Here is a 20,411-nt window from a genome sequence, read left to right on the forward strand (position 1 = left end):
GGGGGGGGGGGGGGGGGGGGGGGGGGAGTGGGGGGGCGGGGGAAGAAAAGAAAAAGGACTCTGGTTTATGGATTTGAACATTTTGTATTTATCACTGAATTCTAAAAATGGATTATTATCAGAGACATTAGCTACTAAAATACCATGGACCATTGGCCTGATGACCATCCCTTAGAGCATTTAGACCCCCTAAGTCTCAAGGAGACCAAATGATTTACTTCCCGGAGTAGCTAACCAATCACATCACACATTGCTGTATTGGCTCAGTGAAACTGCACCACTGGTGCAACCAGTATTTATCATAATACCAATTTCCATCTTTTGAGCACTGACCTTGGTCCAGGCATTGCATTAAGGATTTACAGATATTGTTTCAAGCCTTCAGAGATAAATATCAGTATCTCCATTTTACAGATGAGGAAACTGAGATTCAGAGAGGCTGAAATTCTTTTTTTAAAAAATAAATTTATTTATTTATTTATTTTTATTTTTGGCTGCATTGAGTCTTGGTGCTGCGCGTGGGCTTTCTCTAGGTGCGACGAACGGGGGCTACTCTTCATTGCGGTGCGCGGGCTTCTCATTGTGGTGGCTTCTCGTTGCAGAGCACGGGCTCTAGGCACGTGGGCTCAGTAGTTGTGGCTCGCGGGCTCCAGAGCACAGGCTCAGTAGTTGTGGTGCACAGGCTTAGTTGCTCCACGGCATGTGGGCTCTTCCTGGACCAGGGCTCGGACCTGTGTCCCCTGCATTAGCAGGCGGATTCTTAACCACTGTGCCACCAGGGAAGTCCCAAGGCTGAAATTCTTGGCCAAGAACACACAGCTAGTAAATGGCAGACTAGCCATTGGGTTTGGATCCAGATGAATCTGGCTCCAAAGCCTGCACCCCTCTGTGTCACCCACCTCTCTGTGTATAGATACACCTCTCTGTGTATATTGTTCCTTGCACAATACCATGTGCAAGGAACAATATAAAAGACAGGGAGAGCCTCCCTATAAAAGACAGGGAACTTGGTATCTTAGCAGAGATTTAGGCCATTCATATTCAGAGAGTTAGACAACAGAGCAGTAAGGAGTTAGGAGCACAGGGTTGAAGTCAGGCAAACTTGCCTGTGAACCTCTTTTCTGCCCTTCAGATGGTTGTATAACCTTACATTATAAGAATCACACTCTTTAATATCAGCTCTGTGTGACTTACTGGCTTTGAGTCTGAGTGTTCTCACCTGTTAAAAGTGGACCAGGAGGTGGTGAGGGTTAATGATATATGTCAGTTACATACTCCAGGGACAAACATAGTTTAGATACTCCACAGCGATTATTAAGTTATGACTCAACAAATATTTGAGTATGCCTAATGCCGTGTTAAATAAGAGGGAGAGAAAAATAAAATAGGGCTTGCTATAGATAAGGAGGTGAAATAAGTCCACAAGAAAGAAAAATTCCCAATGCAAATATAAACTACGGGATGTACGTAGGTTAGTAATAAGTGCAACAGAAGTAAGAGTCCTTTGTGGGTGGGGATGGTCAGAGACAGATGTGAGATCTGAGCTGGACCATGGAGGACCTTAATGGTCATACCATTATGACTCAGATATGGTTTGCAGACCCGTGCCAGACTGTGGATCACTTAGTGAGCCACACCAAAATTAGGAGCTTGCTTTGGAATGTAAAGCAACTACCTTGTTGAACACATTGTTTAGTTCATCTGAGTTATTTTTTGACACAAGACTTTCTTAATGAAAGAGGCAATGAACTGAATTATACTCTAACTCAAGCTCTTATCCAGTCAAGGACACATAACAAATAGTTTGCAGACGACCTCCTTTAGGTCAGCAACCTTTCTGTGAATGGCCAGATAGTCATATTTTGGGAGTTTGTGGGTCATATAGACTCTGTCGTACTTATTCAACTGTGGCATTGTAACACAATAGCAGCTCTGGACAATACATAAGCATGGCCATGTTTAGCCCACTGGCTGTAGCTTGCCAATATCCGGCTAAGATGACTGAGAAGGAGAGAAGAAGATCTTCAAGGCAAGAACAACATGAGCAAAGGCCTGAGCTGCTATGGACACAGTAACCCTGGACAAACCTATATGCAAAGAGTAGGTCAGTGGTTCAAGCTCAGAGTGTGTCATCCATGATCTGGAAAAGACTGAATTAAATGTTGGAGGTCAGGACCCAGCTTTGGGAGTTAGCCAAATGCCAACCCCAAGGCATCAGCTTTTTAGGCCAGAGCCAACTCTGATAGGCATCACCCATTCCTGGGTTCAGGCCAGGAGATGAGCAAAAAGAAAAAGTGTGGGTGTGTAGCTAAGGAGAATCAAATTTCTCCAGGAGAACTGTCAGATGAAAACAAAACAAAATAGCATACTGTCTAGATCTACTAGGCTTTGTTACTGTCTAGATCTACCAGGTTCTTTGTTACTATGAACAAAGACAGAAGTCCTGGGACTGAGCTAAGATGTCCCTGACCAGCCAGGACATGTAGTAATTGGGTATATACATGTGCACATGTACAAAGCATTCTCCACAGAGGAGGCAATCAGTTATTTATCAAATGGAAAAATTCATCGCCTCTAAGCCCAGAGGACAATGCCCAATTTGTCTGCTACTAGCAAATGACTCCTTACTATAAATCTGGCCAAGATATCTGTTAATGATTCATCCATCCATCCACCCATTCATTCACTCACTCAGCAAGTCACCATTGTGGTTATAGGTTTTGGTTTCATACCAAAGGGTCAGTGCTGGGCCAGAATCCCAGAAAATGAAGTCGGAAGCATAAGGAGAGCAAGCCTAGCCTAAAACTCTCACTAAATCTGCCCAAAGGCATCCTCAGAGCTTTGCCAGGATGGGCAATGGGCAGTGGTTTTCTTTGTGATTCTAAGTGGACCTGGCAGGGGCTTCCTATTCAAAGAGAGGTCTCAGGCCTTGCTGGCTCCTGACACCTTGCACAGTGCCCTGGGATTCTTCCTGGTATCTTCAGGCAACCCAAATAAAGAGGTAAACTGAGGCAAGCTCAAATGACCAGAAATTGAGTTTATTCAGGAATAGCGGAGGAGCTGCAATTAAGGAAACACATGCTGTGAGCCAGCCCCACTGAGCCCCTTGAGGATTAGGGATGGGTTGTATTTATGGACAAGGAGTGCAAAGACAGGGAGGTCCAGCCAGAGTCCCAGCAGCAAGTTCATTGGCTTGAGGATGGGGACGGATTCTTGGCAGCTGTTCATTGGTCCGGAAGTAAGTTTCCGTCATCTCTAAATCAAGTACTTAAGGGAAATCAGTCTCTCACTTCTTAAGTTCCCATTCTCTGAGGGCAGGTTGGGAGTCTCTGTTTCCTATCCTCCGGTTCTATTTTAGATCGAAATCTTTTCACACCTCCAACACCCCCCCACAGGTGTGGAACCAAACTCACTCATGATGCTGCAGTGTTGCAGATGTCACTGTCTGAGGCCTTTCTTTTCAGGCAAAGGGACTGGTCCACTGGGAACTTTGTAGCAGACACAACTTTACAGATAAAATCGTTCTTTAAAAATCAAAGGACGCTGTGCTATTATGCTCAGTTCCATTAATATGCCTTTGACGTTGGAGTGAGGTGTGTGTGTGTGTGTGTGTGTGTGTGTGTGTGTGTGTGTGTGTAGGGCAGGGGCAAAGGCATCTATACTGCAGCCTGGATCATATATATTACAAACAGGGGACTCTTTACCTGGAATCAATGGATGGGAGTGTAAGAGGGTTCATAAACCTCCAGATATTTTGTATAAAATTTGGAAGACAGGCTGCATAGCCTTCACCAGATTCTCAAGGGGGTCTGAGACCTCAGGGAGAGCAGGAATCCTGGCTCCAGAAGGATTTGGCTAGTGACTGAGGGAAACTACTCCCCAAACTTTCCTGGTCTCCTTTCATAAGGCCCCAGGCCTTTGCTGTTGCCAAGATGCACTGGCTTGCTACGGGAGAAGGCAGGCTCTTGTCTGAGTTAGTTCTGCCACCTACAGCACGCAGCCTGGCAAAGGCACCGTCTCTGCGCCAGAGCTGGAGGCTCATTTGCATACATGAATAAGGGGCGGGCTGTCTCGCCAGCCCAGTACCCCTCCACTGGAAGAAAAATGACTTTGGGGATTCCTGATTAGCATTCAGAGATGCAAATTCCTTTGGGGTGGGTTACAGCAACGGGAAGATATTTTTACATGAAAGGGGAAGGGATAAATCCTGAGGATTAGCACCTGTAAAAAGTGTTGCCCAAAACCCCGAGAGGAAAGGTACCTGGGGAAAAAAGAAAGAGAAAATGAGCTCGTGGGTTCTCCTTTCTAGGTCCAAATAGGCCTGACACTTAGGAGAGAACTCAATAAATGCTTGTTGATTTAAAGTAATAGAAATGTGGTTTGTTTTGCAATCTGTGCTGTGCTTGCTAATATGTAATCATAATATCTGTTTGTTGAACTTATGTGTCAAGATGTATTATCTCAAATTTCCCAAACAATATACAAGATGGGTATGGTTTTACAGGTGAAACTGAGACCCAGAATTATTAAGTGGCTCATCCAAGGGTATGCATCTGGTGACAGACTCAAAATCTATACCTAGGTCTCTTGGTTTCTAAGTCCATGTTTGTTCCACTCCATCCATGTATTTTATAGCCACTGTAAGTCAGTTGCTCAAGAATGGGAATGGACAAAAAGGAAATGGCTTTAAAACCTTTATAACATTTTTTAGTTGAAAGAAAATGTTTTCCCAGTCTTTAGAATTTCTCTGAAAGCTTTTCTTACTGCCCTAGCTTAATAATAGATGCAAACATCTTCTGACCCTGTCTGAAGCTAGCAGTGGTTCTTCTTTGGTGGATAATCCATTCTTATCTCTATGTGTAGAGATGATTGTGGAATCCTTCACTCCATTTGGTATGAGTGACAGGGGAAGACTTGAGGTTGTCTGTAATTTGCACATACTTTGATTTCCAGTGTGGAGTTGTTAGTAGAGGAATACACACTTGCAGTCTTGGAATATGGACTTAATTGCATAGTAACCCTCCCTCTTTCACAGGGTTTTCCTTATTAACATTTTAGGTTTCAAAAAGGACTCCAAAGTAAACAAGAAGATAGACAAGATTGAAGATGCATCATAACTAACCCAGATCTCATTACTTTACAGCCTGATACACTAGGGTCCAGTAGCTTTGTCTCTTTGGCTCACATTGCACCTGTGTTGTTCAGGCTTTGAAATCTTAGTCTCTTCTTCCAAAGAAACTGCAGATTGAAGGAGATTAGAGTTGGCCCTTAAATGGGGTTTGTGGTTCTGGCACAGTTTAGATCATCGATAGGTAAAAAGGGCTGAGAAATTTTTCTAGATGAAGGCAATTTTAATTATCATGCCTAGACTTGAGAAGAGAGGAAGGGCATGGAAGAGTGAGGTGGGGGGGTAAGAAGAGAGGGGAATTTGAGCTGGAAACCCCTGGGGATTTGTGCATGTCTTGCTTCTATATTTGTCTCTTCTAAAGCCCAGCATATGCAGGGCAGTGGATCTCAATTTTGGGTAATATTTATCAGAATTAGATGGGAGAATGCTTTTTTAAAATACAGATTCAGGACCCCACCTCCAGACTCAGTGAAACAGAAAGGGCAGAGTCTGGAAGTCTGCATTTTTAATAATCAACTCTTCTGATTCTGATGGAAGTGTTCCTTAGACTTTGAGGAACATTGGCATAGAAAGGTACTCCAGTCTTTCTAAGAATCACTCCTTAAATGCATCCATTCATCTGAGCCAAATCTAGGAACACAGAGATAAAAGGCATAGCCTCAGCATTCAAAGAGTTCAAAGTTGAGTGGAAAAGAGACTTGGAAGCCGATGGTTACAAAACATAAATGAGTAAGTTTGTAGAGCAGAAAGGGCTGGGTGCTATGGGAGAGCTGGAGAGGCTTCCAACTCAGCCCGCACAGGGAGAGGTGCAGAGCCAGGGGGGAAAGGCCTAACAGAGGAAGGAACTTTGCCTTCAAGGATGAGTAGGCATTAGCCAGGAAGAGGGAGAGCAGAGAATTCCAGGTAGAGGGAACCAGTGGACAATAAGGAGTGTGGAATCTAGGGAAATACTCAGGTGAGAAATGGCAGAAGGGAAGGGAGTAGTGAAAATGATGGCCCGATGAACATGGGGACTGCACATCTGCCTTTCATAATAAAATGACGTTTTTCCACATGGGAAGGTGCATTGCCAATGTCTGTATAGCTGTAACTGAAACAGCAATGGATGCATTGTTCCTAGTCTTGGTCTTTGCCCTCTTAGCAACAGTCCTTTCAATGCAGCAGTATTCTGATAAGCTTCCAAATGAGAAGGAATTCAGAAAAGTCCAAGGCAATCCTAACTGGATTTACCTTCTTATTTCATTCATTAATCTTTGTCATCAGAGGTCTTGGACCAAAGTAAAGCTGAAAGATCTAACTAAGGGAGAGAAGAAGGGCGACCGTGTGCAGAACCACAGAAAAAGCTCCCACACGGAATGAAAGTCAGCATATGTTACTGTCATTCTCATCTTGTGTAAAATACAAATGAGTATATGAATAAAAATAAAATAGCGTTCATCGTGGCCCTTTATCAGAATTAGGATCAAAAACGTACCTGCAGTTGCCACTTTGTTCTCCAAAGTTTAAAAGATGGCTTTCGCTGCCACATAATCTACATAAACTAGCATTGTAACTCATAATGTGTGATTATACAAACAGGAACTACAACAGAGACCAGAGTAGAAATCAGAGCATGCTGTGCTCCATGGAAGAGAGCTTTTTTCTTTAACCAGAGAGAATCATTTCAATTCAGGATAGAACCACATATATCCACCCAACAGTCAGTACAGAATGTGTGGGGATGTGTGCGTGTGTGTGTGTGTGTGTGTGTTTGTGTGTATAAACCACATTCAGCTATAATATGATATTATAAATGATAGTAAATTAAGTGGGCATTATCAAGTGTTGGTAATATTTCTTTTCCTCCAAACTTACACGGAGAAAATCAAAACCCGGGTCGCGGGTGAAGTACCTTTAAGCTTTCTTTTGGATTCCAGCTGTTAACATTATTTATTGCAAATAATGTTATCAAGTAGTAAAACACCGATGTCTTTGAACTCCTTGCAGTTGTGTGTAATACTGGAGCCAATGCAGGAACTGATGTCCAGACATAAAACTTACAACCTCAGTCCACGAGACTGCCTGAAGACCTGCTTGTTTCAGAAGTGGCAGCGGATGGTGGCGCCGCCAGGTACGACTTCGTTCTTCACTCTCCATCTGCATGCTTTTTCTGAGGCTTCTTCTGGGGATGAAGGCGTGTGAAAAGGAAGTGATCATAAATGTATTGGCAAAGTAGTTTATAAGGGATATTCTGACCGTGATATTGGACCCAAAGACACTGACTTTGTGAAGGGCAAACATCCTTCATAGGTATAGTGACCATCCTCTACAGTCTCCTCACTTGCTAGATTAGGACCTGAAACCCACAGAAGGAAATTGATTTTTTTTTTTAATTTTTATTTATTTATTTATGGCTGTGTTGGGTCTTCGTTTCTGTGCGAGGGCTTTCTCTAGTTGTGGCGAGCGGGGGCCACTCTTCATCGCGGTGCGCGGGCCTCTCACTATCGCGGCCTCTCTTGCTGCGGAGCACAGGCTCCAGACGCGCAGGCTCAGTAGTTGTGGCTCACGGGCCCAGTTGCTCCGCGGCATGTGGGATCTTCCCAGACCAGGGCTCGAACCCTTGTCCCCTGCATTGGCAGGCAGATTCTCAACCACTGCGCCACCAGGGAAGCCCAGAAATTGATTTATTTAACGTTACCAAGAAGATATTGACAGAGCCGAAATTGGAACCCAGGTTTCCTGTCTTCCAGTCCAGTGGTTGTTCCGCTGGACAAGACTGGTGACTGCCCACGGCTCACTGTGATTTTGTTTGTTCTTTGAAGAACGGTAGAAATTATGAAAAGAAAGGGAGGGAGGGAGGAAGAAGAGAGGAAGAATAGGAGGGAATAGAGGAGAGAAGGAAAGAAGGAAAGGAGGAAGGGAGGAAGGAAATAAATGAATATTTTTGCTCTATTTTTTAAGGTATATAATATCAAAGGCTTCTCTGATCATGAAAAGAATACATAAAAGACTCCAATTCTCTCACTTCCCTAGAATGTAGTTTAGATACTATAGTCTCCTGCTGGGGTTCTGAAATTACTGCTTCGAGTCATCATTAATTGTCCTTCTATCTAATACATTTTCACTCCCAGGCATGTGTCGAGCCTCATTGATCATAAAAGCAAAACGTATCCATTCGCTAAAAGTTATTTTTATAAAGAGTAACTATTAACACGAGGCACATAGCCTTCTGAATCACAAAATATAATGGTCACCTTCCGCTGGTAACTGGCCAGGGGTTTTATATAAAGTGAATATAGCAGATGTAACCAAGTACATACTTAGAAAGCTGAGAAAAATGAGCATTGTTTTACATAGAATAGTTGCATCCCCATCTTACAGGAATTATAGACATTTAGAACATTACTTTTCAAATGTATTAAATGTGCATAAATTGGCCTTATTTTCTCTTTCAGTACCAATAAGCCTTCATAGGAAAAAATTTCGCTCACTAAATGCTTTGAACACATATTTCGCAACATGTGCACATATAATTCATATATTATTCATTAATTCAGTCATTAACTCAACAATTATTTATTGAGCCCCTACTAGGTGCCAGGCACTGCTCTAGCCACTGTGGGTATAACACTACGTGAAAACAGTCACAAATCGCAGCCCTCTCAGACCTTCCATTCTCTTACTGAATCCTCACAACAACCTTATGAGGTATTTCTTGCTAATCCCATTCGATATAATAGGCCTGAGATTTAAAGTAGTAACTTGCCAAAGTTAGCTGAAGCTAATCAGTGGAGGCCCCTATGTCACAATAAGTTTTTATGTCTTCAATTTGTGACTCTATTACCACAGCTACCTACTGCCATTGCGAGTAATCCAGAGCATACCATTTAGGTGTATTTCCCCAAAATTCCATGAAAAAGTACAAATTTTTTTTTTTAAAAGCAGCCAATTTCAATTCAAGTCAAAGGAAGAAGATGTCTGTCAGGGAAAGCTGGGTTTCCAGCTTTACTTTAAAAGTTTGCTTTACTTTAGAATGTACCTCTCAACTCTCCTCTAGCCCCATCAGCTGGAACAATTCTGTTTCCTGTTTCCATAACCTTCAGAATAAGCACCCATAACTCTCTGTGGATAGGGATGTTAGGCCCTTTGATGAAAATCTTTAAACATAAGAGATAAAATATTTATGAAAGAAAATATGTTATATAAATAGAAACATAATCTCCTTCTTCATCAAAAGTCAGAGATAACATGATGGACTAAGTGGTTTTTGAAATGACCTTCAAGGAGATCTTCCCCATTGTTCATCAGAAGCAGTATAGATGCCTCAAGAAAGTGCTACAAGGTTACCTCACTTAGTTCCAGTATGGTCCTGGCTTACCTTCTCTCCATCAGAGTTGGATCTAGAATAGGGTTAGCAAAAAGGATGCTCTTACATGCCGTTTCCAATTCATTTAGTAACTGCCTGGAACAGGCTTCTGAAGATTTTTCATTCTCAAAGCAAAGATTATAATAGTACCTAGTTAATAGAGTTGCCGTGAATATAAAATAATGACATAGAAAACGTTAAAAAGTGACAATATTAAGTCATGCTCATAATACATAATAAATAAACAATATTCTTTTTACTACACATTTCCATGTGTCCCTATACTTCCATTAAGATGTTGCCTCATCCTTCAGGTCCAAAGTATTTTTTCTCTATTTCTAAACAGACCTTTCCGGAAAAGGTCTAGCTTCTCTTCATTAATATGTTGGCTGTAGCATACTACGACATTTTTTCCCCAGGAATTTTGAAATTAGTTGCATCTTTTAGACACCAGGATCCAAAGCATGGGTATTTCTACTGAGCTTGGGAATACCTAAGTTCCACATCAATGGCTGATGGGATGGACACTTCCTCTTCTTTTTATCGGGTTGGCCCAAAAGTTCGTTCAGGTTTTTCCATAAGATGTTACAGGAAAAACCCACACAAATTTTTTGGCCAATTTTTCAACATTTCAGCGTGCGATAGAGCTGGGCTGCAATATGACACTTAGCCAGTAGGTGCTGCTGTAACTCACTGGTTCACTTAATTGAGCTCAGCTCATACTTCTCTCAACCCCTGGAGGTTCCCTAGGAGTCCCAGAGCCCTCCTTTTGTTATAAAAAGAGGGTAGACTGCAAAAAAATTTTTTGCCCCAAATTCATAATGGTAATAATATTTTAAGTTCAAACTATAGTAGTGGTGTAACTCACCCTAAGACATATTAAGAGCTTCCAGACACACACACACAGTAGATGACAGCAGGAAGAACAATTAAATACAAATCACTTTATCAAGATACTAAAGAAAAGAGTTTCAGTCATTGTGTGCTACAAATAAATCAGCAGCTTTCTTCTTTTAGGTTTCGTCAAGTTAAAAGAAGTGGAAAAAATATCAACAGTCCTACCCTTTTGAACTTACAAAAAAACGGCTTCCCTGGAGGGCCCGTATTCTGGTGGTCACCCCGGGCACTGACCCTCCTTCCATGTTTCATGTTGCAGCAGAGCCCACAAGGCAACCGACAACGAAACGGAGAAAAAGAAAAAATTCCACCAGCAGCACGTCCAACAGCGGCGCTGGGAACACCGCCAACAGCACGGGCAGCAAGAAGAAGGCACCAGCCGCCAACCTGAGTCTGTCCAGTCAGGTACCTGTAAGTCTCGCTTTCCTTTTAGGCTGAAATCCTGCCTTTGCCTGTCGTCTCCAGAGTCCAGGGGCCCTACGGCAAAGTCTCTTTTAGCTGCAATGACCTTCTGGGCTGGGTGGGGGGCGGGGGAGGGGAAGGCAGGGACACGGGGTGGGAGGAGGGGGAGGAGCTCTGTCCTGGAAACCTTCCCCTGCAAACCGGGACTTCGAAAGGAATATGAAGAGTCTGTGCTGCAGTGGGACCGGAATGAAAAAGCCATCAGAGTCGTAGACAGGAGATATGTCACTTAAGGTTTAATTAAAATATCACTTAGCAGGGTGCTGGTGGCATATAAGGGACTCTCAACAACATCACCGGGACCCTGTGCTCCCCTGGAAACTAGCTCCTGGCACTAAGGCTCCAGATTGTCCTTCGACTGCCCCCCGACGCCCCCACACCCCACCCCCAGACACGGGCATCCCCTCTTATTTTAAGACTCAGGTAATTAACTCAAGGCCACTACAAATGCAGCTCAGTGGATTTCGCTTTCCCACTTCATTAGCTTAGGGGGGGAGGCTCAGCCCCTGGTTTGGTCTCAACTCTTTCGACCTCTTGACCCCTTTCTTTCATTTCTGGGTCTTGACAAAGGAAATGGGCCACTCAGAAGGGGGTTTCTTTGAACTCCAAAGCTGACAGCTGAGGGCGTCCCCACAGAGGGTAAATAAACTGGGCGGGAACTTTCTTCACCTCCTATGTTTTCTTCCTTGATTTGCTCCCTTCTGCCTAATTCCTTCCTGACTCTGACTTCCTCATCCCAGTACGAGACCACTTACCACTTTTAAATTCTCATGCGTCTTTAAGCATTTCTTGCCCCTTCTCCCCACCACGATGACTTGTGGGTTTTCCTTCTCTGCTGCCCTTGTCACATCACCCTCACCAGGCTTTTGACTATCCTTCAAATCCTGGGACTTTCGTGGTGCTTCATAGGTACCCTCTAGATACTATGTCTTCAAAAATGTGCCCTTTCTTGTAACTTCTCTCAACCAGTGCAATTTTACCTTTTCCCTCTTTCTCGCTCTTTTCCCTCTCTTGGTCTGTGAGCCTCACCCTCTGCTTCTCTTCCTGCTCCATCTCCCTCCATGTGAGGGCGGACCTTCATCTCCAGGGGATTCTCCACTTACTTCTAATTGTGTCTTTCAAATCTGTCCCCCACCCACTCTCTCCCATTTTCCATTGGTCAGTTCTCTGGCTAAAACCAACCCCATCAGTACCTGAGAATTACCTGGCCTCTCCTCTTGTCCTCCACAGACAGGGGACACAGTCGTCATCCCTGTTGCATTAGAAAGAAAAGGTCATGAGAGAGTGGCCAGCCTGTGGGATAGGTGCCATTTTCATTTTAAGACTGCTAGGGATTGTAGTTCTTAAAACATACCAGAGTTACCCCTGTTTTTTGAACTGAGTTTTCACCCCAGAAGAGTCAGGGAAAAAAAAAAAAAAATCGAAGGACAAAAACAGAGTCTTTTTATTAAGGTGCCAATAAGTTATACCCACTCCTGGTTAAATGGGAAAATGCATAGAAAAAAAATGGCCAGGCGTAAATAAATCAACCCCAAAAGTGCACACAAGCAGCCCATTTATTCATCTAATTCTGGAGTTTTAGAAACTAACGTTTGTTAGTTTCCACGAACAAATGAAAGTACATTCCAGAGATTTCTGGAACTTTGACATAGCTACTTAAAGGCTGCAAGAATTCAGATCGGTTCAACAAGTGTCTTCTGAGCTCCTACTATGTGCCCCACACTATACCAGGTGTTGGTAATAGCAAGATTTAAAAAAAACAAAACCAAAAAAAGACCCACCCAAGCTCTGTCATTGAAGAGCTCACTGTCTAATAAAGTGATAAAGAGGTTTCCTCTCTCCTGCCAGCTCAGACTCCTGGCTTCAGCTCACAGGGTACAGTATTGAGAAAGATTCTGAGGCCTGGACTGGGTCTGGTGGGCCATCCATTAGTGATGTCTGCCATGGGTATAGAATAGCAGCATACACATCCATGTATTTTGACATACCTGGCCTAGTCGGAATCATTTGCATTTTTTTTAAAGAGCACCTAACTTTTTCTACTCCATTATGCTCTTGTCCTCCCAACCTGCAATTGCATTTTGGTGGAAGATACCTGTCTCAAGAGGGTTTTTAATCAGTCGAGACCCTTTGGACAAGAACAAGGTGCCGTTAGAAAATGCGAGTAGAATTTCAGCACTATCCCCGCCATGCAAACAAGGATGTTTTCATTAAGTAAAACTTAAGAGATGGCTGAGAGAAACAGGGACGTCATCCAGGTTAAGAAAATGTGTAAATTTCTGTATGTCCTCCAGCTGAATGGATGTCGAACGATAAGCCCTGGCTGGCTTGTAGGGACCACATTACTTAACCCTGTCTCCTGAATGACCAGCACCCCTTTCCTGTTTCAATAGAAATGCAACCTGCAGGCCTTAGCTGCCTTGTCCGAAGGCATGTACAGATCGGGTGTGCTACCACGACCACGGCTGTGGTCCGCACAGCTGCCACGGCAGCAACGTGTGTGTCTGGCGAGGGCTAGGGTTTAATCCTTGGATTCTGCTTCTCACTCCATGAGCAGGGGCTAGGAGCGATCCCGAACTGCAGCCTCAACCCTGGGAGGGATGGAGACCTGTGTCATTCAACAGCAGTGACCCCTTCTGGCCAATTTAAGGAGAAGCATTGAGGGGCCCTGAAAGGAGTCACTTCCAGTCCTCCTCAGAGGTTGGTGGTCCTTGCACGGGGGATTAGTGAGAAGATGTGACACGGGCAAGAGCTGGTGGCACCTTCAGGCCTCTGGCGAGGAGCAGAGGTCTGCTTCCTGGGGAGTCGAGACCATATGGCTTACTCTCAGATGGACCAATATCGCCTCCTGTGGGACACACGAGACAGCAGGGACGGGAAGGAAATGCATCTCTCACTACCGATGTTGAATGTTGGGGGGGACTTTTAAAGATGTGGGGCGTGTGGGGAAAACGGTGCCAACATCCCCTAGTTAGAGGGAGCCCAGAATGTACGTGGTGTCTCCACTCATTTTGTGTGAGGATAACAAACCAAGCCCTTCTGAGCCGAGAACCCCTATCCTAGCCCAGAGATTTAGAAGAGCCAGGTAGAGCGGTGTTCGTAACTGTGTAAGTGGCCTCAGGTATCTACGTGCATATGAAGTCCTTAGCACACATCTCTTTTGTAACTTGCCATCTATTAATCACTCACGCATGCACACATGCGTGTACACACACTCACACGCATGATTATGCATCTGGCTAAGGATACGTTTTATAATCAGTAAGGCAAATGTGGCATCTCTCTGAAATTTAGGATGCTCCAAAATATCCATGCCTGGCCACCTTTTCCAGCCGTTCCTGGAACAAAGATATACCAAACATATTACGAGCCCGTATAAGCCCCATTTGAAGTGATTTAAATCACTATTTTCATAGTACTTTTCTGGAATGACTGTTATTTTCTGGTACAATGAAGGCATCTGGCGTGTTGAGAACGTCTCTGCTATATCACGCTTAAATTGGCTTCTCCTGTTTCCAAATTATGCTTAACCTCCTCCCATTCTCCCAGCCTCTCTCGATGACCTTGGACTCATAGTACTAATGCAGACCCGCGTGTCGCTTCTAACATTCTTCTCCTGCCCCGTGACACGTCATGCATGTGTTTCCCCAGCCCTTCAAAGTGTGCTACACACAGGTCATTTGGTGGAATTAACCCTCGTGTCGTCCTCCACCCCATCTTAACCTGGTCTTCCCGCCTGCCTTTGTTCCTGATCGTAAGCGCGGTCTCCTAATTGCCTACAACGAAGTGACACTTTTTTATCCCCAACACCCCAATGGGTCAGGTGGAGGCCACATTCCATTTAAAATCCTGCCAGCATTCTTGCCACTCGGAGTCTGTGTCTATTTTGCATCTCACTTTAAGGGTCCTCACGAGTCTCTTACATGTCAGTGTCACGTCTGGCTCTTTGTGGCATCATAAGTACATTCTTGGAAACACACAACTGAATATCCTGCCAGTACCTCGATTGCTAAGTCTTCCCAGGTCATATTTTAGGCATTTGCTTCATCTGGGGCATTTCTCTTTAACATCACTGTTATCAATTCACAAGAGTGATTAGTCTGAAAACACAGTGTGAAACTTATTGATTATCTCCCCTCTAATTCGAGGAGAATCGATCAATCAAACAAACAAGATTCCATTCCATTCCATTCCAAAACAGATCAGGTGGTCACTAAGGGATTTGTTCAACTGGCACCTTCAAAATTCTAGAAGGACCCTGGCGGGGCCGCTGGACCCTCTCCTGACCACAGACAGTATTCCACTAATATACTGCTCCAGGAAAGCCTCTCTTGCCCCAGTGAAAAGAATGTCTACCCAGCTGTCAAGGCAAATTAGCCTCCCTATCAGAAAATGCATACTTACGTCTCCAAAAGCATATGGCCAGCCCTGATTTTCCAGCCTCAGTGGAGGCTGATGGCAGTCGGGCGCTCTTAAGTAGACTATTGCTCAGAGCCCACCCAGCAGGATCCACCTGACAGGTGTCCTGTCCCATGCCCATGTCACCCATCAACCCCATAGGGTCCCCTTGGGACAGAGAGGCCAGAGCTGTGCCCTGTGTATGCGTCCTTCTCCCCTGTCCCCGTGCCTCTGCAGCGGTGGCCTCCACAGAGCTCCCAGCTACAGTAGGCGGCTGCCTTGTTTGCATGGAAGGACAATTTGTACTTAAAGGAGTGATTAGATGGATTCTTCTTGCATGCTTCCATTTCTGATGACTACTGGCTTCATCAATGTGATTACAATTAGTGCTCTTCATCTTCCTTTTATGGCACCAGCTGGACAGACTGGCTCTCTTTACTGCCCAGATTGGTGGTGGGGTTGCCTGTGTGGGGATAGGTGACAGGCACCATGGAATAACAGATGGTAAATTCAGGGCTTGTTGGCAATCAGCAGGTTTTTTCTAATGACTTAATTAGCTATGCAAATTGTCAAATCAGTGTGAACATTGTTTTTATCGAAAACTTTACCTAAATTAATTACCATAATTAAGTAGCAGAATGTCAAGGATATCGGCTGCATAAAAGGGCCTGGCTGAGTAGAGAAAAGAGAGATCTGTCTTCAATTAAAATGTATACTGTCCTCGGGACAGAGCAAATGCCGTTTGGAATGAGTTGCATGACTATTGCAGAACTGCATCCTCCCCGTGTTGGCTGCTAGTTTCCAAAGCCATCCAGAGGCCCTAAGTAAAAGTGGTGGATTTTTGGAGGTCTTGCAAAGCACCCAGCAGAAGGTTCCACAGCCCTCTCAAGAGTCCCCAGTGTCGGCAAGTTGAAAAGCGTGGATTTTTTTAATTTTGAAAAATCCATTTTTTTATTTCTGCAGATTGCTAGCATTGCTCGTTCTCCGGTGTCAGGCTGCGCACTAAGGACATAAACTCGCGTGGTTGTTACACATCAGGAGGCGATGTTTATTTCCTGTAGAAAAATCCAATATGCGTCTTGGCCCCCCGACATTGAGACTTGACCCCGGTGTACAGGACACGAGTGTGTCTGTCCTAGATCCCCCAGCGCCTCCCACTAGTGTTTTAAGCTGAGCTTCTCTCTCCCAAGGTTTCCCTGTAATAATGTCAGCTGCTGTTCACAGGATGTGATGGTGGTAGGAGAGCCAACTCTGATGGGAGGTGAGTTTGGGGACGAGGACGAAAGGCTAATCACTAGATTAGAAAACACGCAGTATGATGCGGCCAACGGCATGGACGACGAGGAAGACTTCACCAGTTCACCCGCCCTGGGGAACAGCAGCCCTTGGAACAGTAAACCTCCCGCCACTCAAGAGACCAAATCAGAAAACCCCCCACCCCAAGCTTCCCAGTAAGATTGACCAGCTCCAGAATCCACTGTCAATAGCCCCCGTGGGTTACACTCACTATTTCAGATCCTTACTCACAGGAGAGGAAGGAGGAGACATTAAAACTTTTCCAAGCAAATACCGATTTCTAAACCGCAGTGATCTGAGTTTCTCTCTTTCTTTTTTTTAATTGAGAGGATCATTCCCAGTAAACTTCCATGACCCCTCCCTGGAGGCCTTCACAGGTAACACAGATACTGGCACTGATCGTAATTAAAGTAAGAGCAAACGCTAGCGCTTCTCCTGGCTCGGTTTTAACCACTTTTGTTAATTTCATTCCCCCCCTGCCCCCGCCCCGCCCCACCCCACCCAACCATCAAACGAAGGCCATATTGTCAATAAACCCTCAGTGCTCAGGATCTCATTCTATGCCGAACCCAACTACAGATAGACTTTTTAATATTGTAAAATATTTTCTGCTTTTTGACTTGCATCTGAGAGTTTCTTGTTTCAGTAAAAAAAGAAAAGGAAAAAAAATCCACTTTTGGAAAGTAATTTAAATGTACCTTTATTTTTTTTTTCCCCTTCACCTTTTCTTTCATTGGGTAACAGCTAAGAGGGCCCAGCCGGGTAATTTATGGCCGAGCTAATGTCAATTGGTCCTCGAGCCCGAGTTGGTTCAATCGAGCCCGAGTGCTGAAACAAGAAATGTCTTTTTGTCATCAGAGACACTAAGGCAGATTTTTATGTAAAGAAAGGCACTTGGCCCCCTGAGAATGTATGCGTTTGTAAAATTTCTGTTGATCCAAATATTTTTAAGCCATGTAATCCATTAATTTTGTGGGCAGTTTAATAAATCTGAAACTCTTTTGTGTTTTTTTTTATTGTATCTGAGTTGACTGTTGTTTCTTTTCATAGTATATTTCCTGTATAATATTTTGTAAAGCCCTAACCTAGTTCTTTTATGGGGACTTTTCTTTGGGAGCAATTCCAGTGTATTTATGTGAAACTTTATAAAAGAACTAATTTTTCCATTTGCATATTAATATGTTCCTCTATACATGTAAAGACACAGTGGCTCCGTGTGTTATAAAACAGCTGTATTTTATGTATGCTTTACTGATAAGTGTGCCAATAATAAACTGTTAACGACCAAAGCAAGTGAGTCTGGGTGTTTGTGAGCCTGGCAGAGAAATCTGCCCACAGTGATGAGAAGTATTGAGCTTGGATTTATGGCCCAAACTCCAGATGGAATGGAATTGTGAAAACTGCACCATCTTTATAAGGTATGGTTTCTTTCCCCGCTCACTGCAGTTTACTTGGACAGACACAGGGGTGCCTTCCATGTGCCAGGCACTCTGCTGGCTGAGGACACAAGAATGGGAAAGGAAGGATTGACCTGGCTTCCTGGGGCTGGCCAAATGCAAGGGCAGCGGCTTCCACTCACTGAGTGCTTATTCTGTACCAAACATCTCTATTTAAGGTCCACAGACATTATTTCAGCTTATCTTCACAACTCCGCCAAGTAAGCCTTAATCTCCCCATTTTTAAAAATCAGTTCCTCGGTTTGCCTGTTTTTCTAAAAGATTTGCAATACAGAGATAGGGAAAATTCACGTGAGGACTTTTTGTTTAAAGAACTTTCATCATATTTTTCTGCTTTGTATCCATGAGGAAGATGAGAGAGGAAATCTGTTAGTATTAACTGAGTGTGTACGAAGTGCCAGGCCATAGTAATATATCATCTCAGCCAGTTCTGGAAAAGGCGGGCTTGAAAAAGAGAAGCTAAGGGAGAGTGTGTGTCTTAGGTTGAGATTCCCAGAAGAGCCTGAGACCAGGATCCCGGGCACAGATTTATCGAGGGAGAGTTCTTCAGTAAAGAAATCTTTAAGGGAGTGGAGCGGGTAGGATAGGGAAAGGGAAAGAGCCTAGGAAAGCTTCAGACTCAGGTAGCCTACTCCCTGAGCCTGGTCCATGGTGCAGGGGAAGGCTTTGAGCCCAGTTGTCCCCTCCTGAGCTGAGCTGCCAGACTTCTGTGCACCTATACTGGTCAGTCATCGTCTGGGGCCATCCCCAGGGTGTGTAGGAAGTGGTAACATTTACAGAAATACGGCACCCATCAGCCAAGGGCTGTTCTGCGGAAAAGAGGCCAACTAGAATGCAACAGTCCTAGAATCTTCGCATGGGTGGGCTGGTCTCAGGGCTTCTGGGCAGGGCAGCAACAGTCGGCTTCATTAAGTGACTTGTCCCATCTCAGAGCTCATGGGTGACTCAGTTAGAATTTGATTCTGCATCTCCCTTGACTACAAAGCCTGGATTCTTTCTAGAACATCACATTGCTTCCCTAGAACATTAGCATTTGGAGGAAAATGTACAGTACAATAGCAACAGAGCCAAAGGAAATAGAGGAAAATGGCTACTTTGTTGCTTCCCCACTAGTGTACTGCTAAGAGAACTGCCGGTTTGTCCCCCCACCCCACCTGACCGTTTTAGGTTTTCTTTTATCAATTCTTTAAAGTCAGCAGTATGCAATCATTACAGATGATGCCTAGGACAATTTGTTTGACATCTGTTCCCGTTATCTATTACTCCATAGCCAATCAACCCCAAACTCAGAGACTAAAGAGACAGTTTATTATTATCAGTTACCCTTCTGAGAGCTCACTGGTCTGTACCAGGTGGGCTGCCCTTAGGGGCACAGATGCTGGATGGGGCTGGAGTCATCAGAGCTTAGGCTGGGCTGGACACTCCAGGTGGTGTACTCACATTGCTGGCTATGAGGTAGGAGCTTAGGCAGGGCTGTTGACTGGAGTGTCTTCGCATGCAGCCTCTCCATAAGGCTTTCATAGAATGATGGTTGGGTTCCAAGAGCCAGCATCCCAGGAGAGGAGAAACATAAATTGCCAGTGCCTAGAACTGAAACACCATCACTTCTCTGTGCTATCCATCAAGGCAGCCCAGGTTCAAGGGCCGGAGGCACAGACTCGACTCCTTGATGGGTAAGTAGCAGGTGCCTCCAAGGAGGGGAGAAACTGATGGTGGCCATGTTTGAAAACATCTACAGCATCCAACACAGTTCACAACCTGGTCCTTGCTTACCTTACTTTGTATCTTTAGCCACTTCCCACTTGAACCTGATTCACCATCTATCTACCCAGACTCCTCTCATTTTCCTGAATACACTAAGTGCTCAGGTCACACGTGTCTTTGTATATGTTTTTCTCTCTTAGAATGCCATCCCCCACCTTCTTACATAACCAAAGCTATTCATTCTTATAGGCTCAGTTTGATTCTCAGGTCCCCAGAGATGCCTCTCCAACTCCGATCAGGGTCTGTTGTCCCCTCTGAGGTCCAAGAGCGCTTGGTGCTTGCTTCTTCCTTGGTTCTTCCCTTAAAAATTTTTGTTTTTGTTGTTAAACACCCTTCACTGTCCCACTAGACATTTCTAGGTCTGAGTAGTTTAATCATTTCCATCTGAATCTTTAATAACTAAACTCTATCATACACGTTGGTGGAATAGATAGAGTTAAAAACTCCCAAACTAGAAATCATGGAACCACTGCTTACCATGCATTTTTCCATTACATTTCAAACAGTCTGTAATTTTATGCCACACGTAAAGTGACATTTATCCCTGTAGGTACATAAGAAGGTAAGAGGTAGCAGAGATGGGCTTGTTCAAGTTTTTCAGAGGTCAAGTCAGCAAAAAACAAACATTTTACACAACATTGGCTTAAGCCTAACTTCTATTAAG

The 20,411-nt window shown here is 44.2% G+C and overlaps 1 protein-coding gene across 9 annotated transcripts in view; it reads left to right on the plus strand.

Moving 5' to 3' along the window:
* The window catches only part of LDB2 (LIM domain binding 2), a 383,449-nt gene extending 365,634 nt beyond the window's left edge, over window positions 1-17,815 (plus strand). The window contains exons 6-9 of one of the 9 annotated variants that reach the window (XM_059923296.1): window positions 7,115-7,238; window positions 10,630-10,781; window positions 13,390-13,532; window positions 16,455-16,540. In XM_059923296.1, coding sequence (XP_059779279.1) covers window positions 7,115-7,238; window positions 10,630-10,781; window positions 13,390-13,494 — 381 coding nt within the window. In that variant the 3' untranslated portion in view covers window positions 13,495-13,532; window positions 16,455-16,540. Of the gene's footprint in view, window positions 1-7,114; window positions 7,239-10,629; window positions 10,782-13,389; window positions 13,533-16,193; window positions 16,415-16,454 lie in introns of those variants that run through there. The other 8 variants (XM_059923298.1, XM_059923297.1, XM_059923299.1 and 5 more) reach the window with 8 other exon arrangements.
* The last annotated feature ends 2,596 nt before the right edge of the window (window positions 17,816-20,411 follow it).

The sequence above is a fragment of the Balaenoptera ricei genome, chromosome 5, assembly GCF_028023285.1.
Source record: "Balaenoptera ricei isolate mBalRic1 chromosome 5, mBalRic1.hap2, whole genome shotgun sequence".
Taxonomy (NCBI): Eukaryota; Metazoa; Chordata; class Mammalia; order Artiodactyla; family Balaenopteridae; genus Balaenoptera; species Balaenoptera ricei.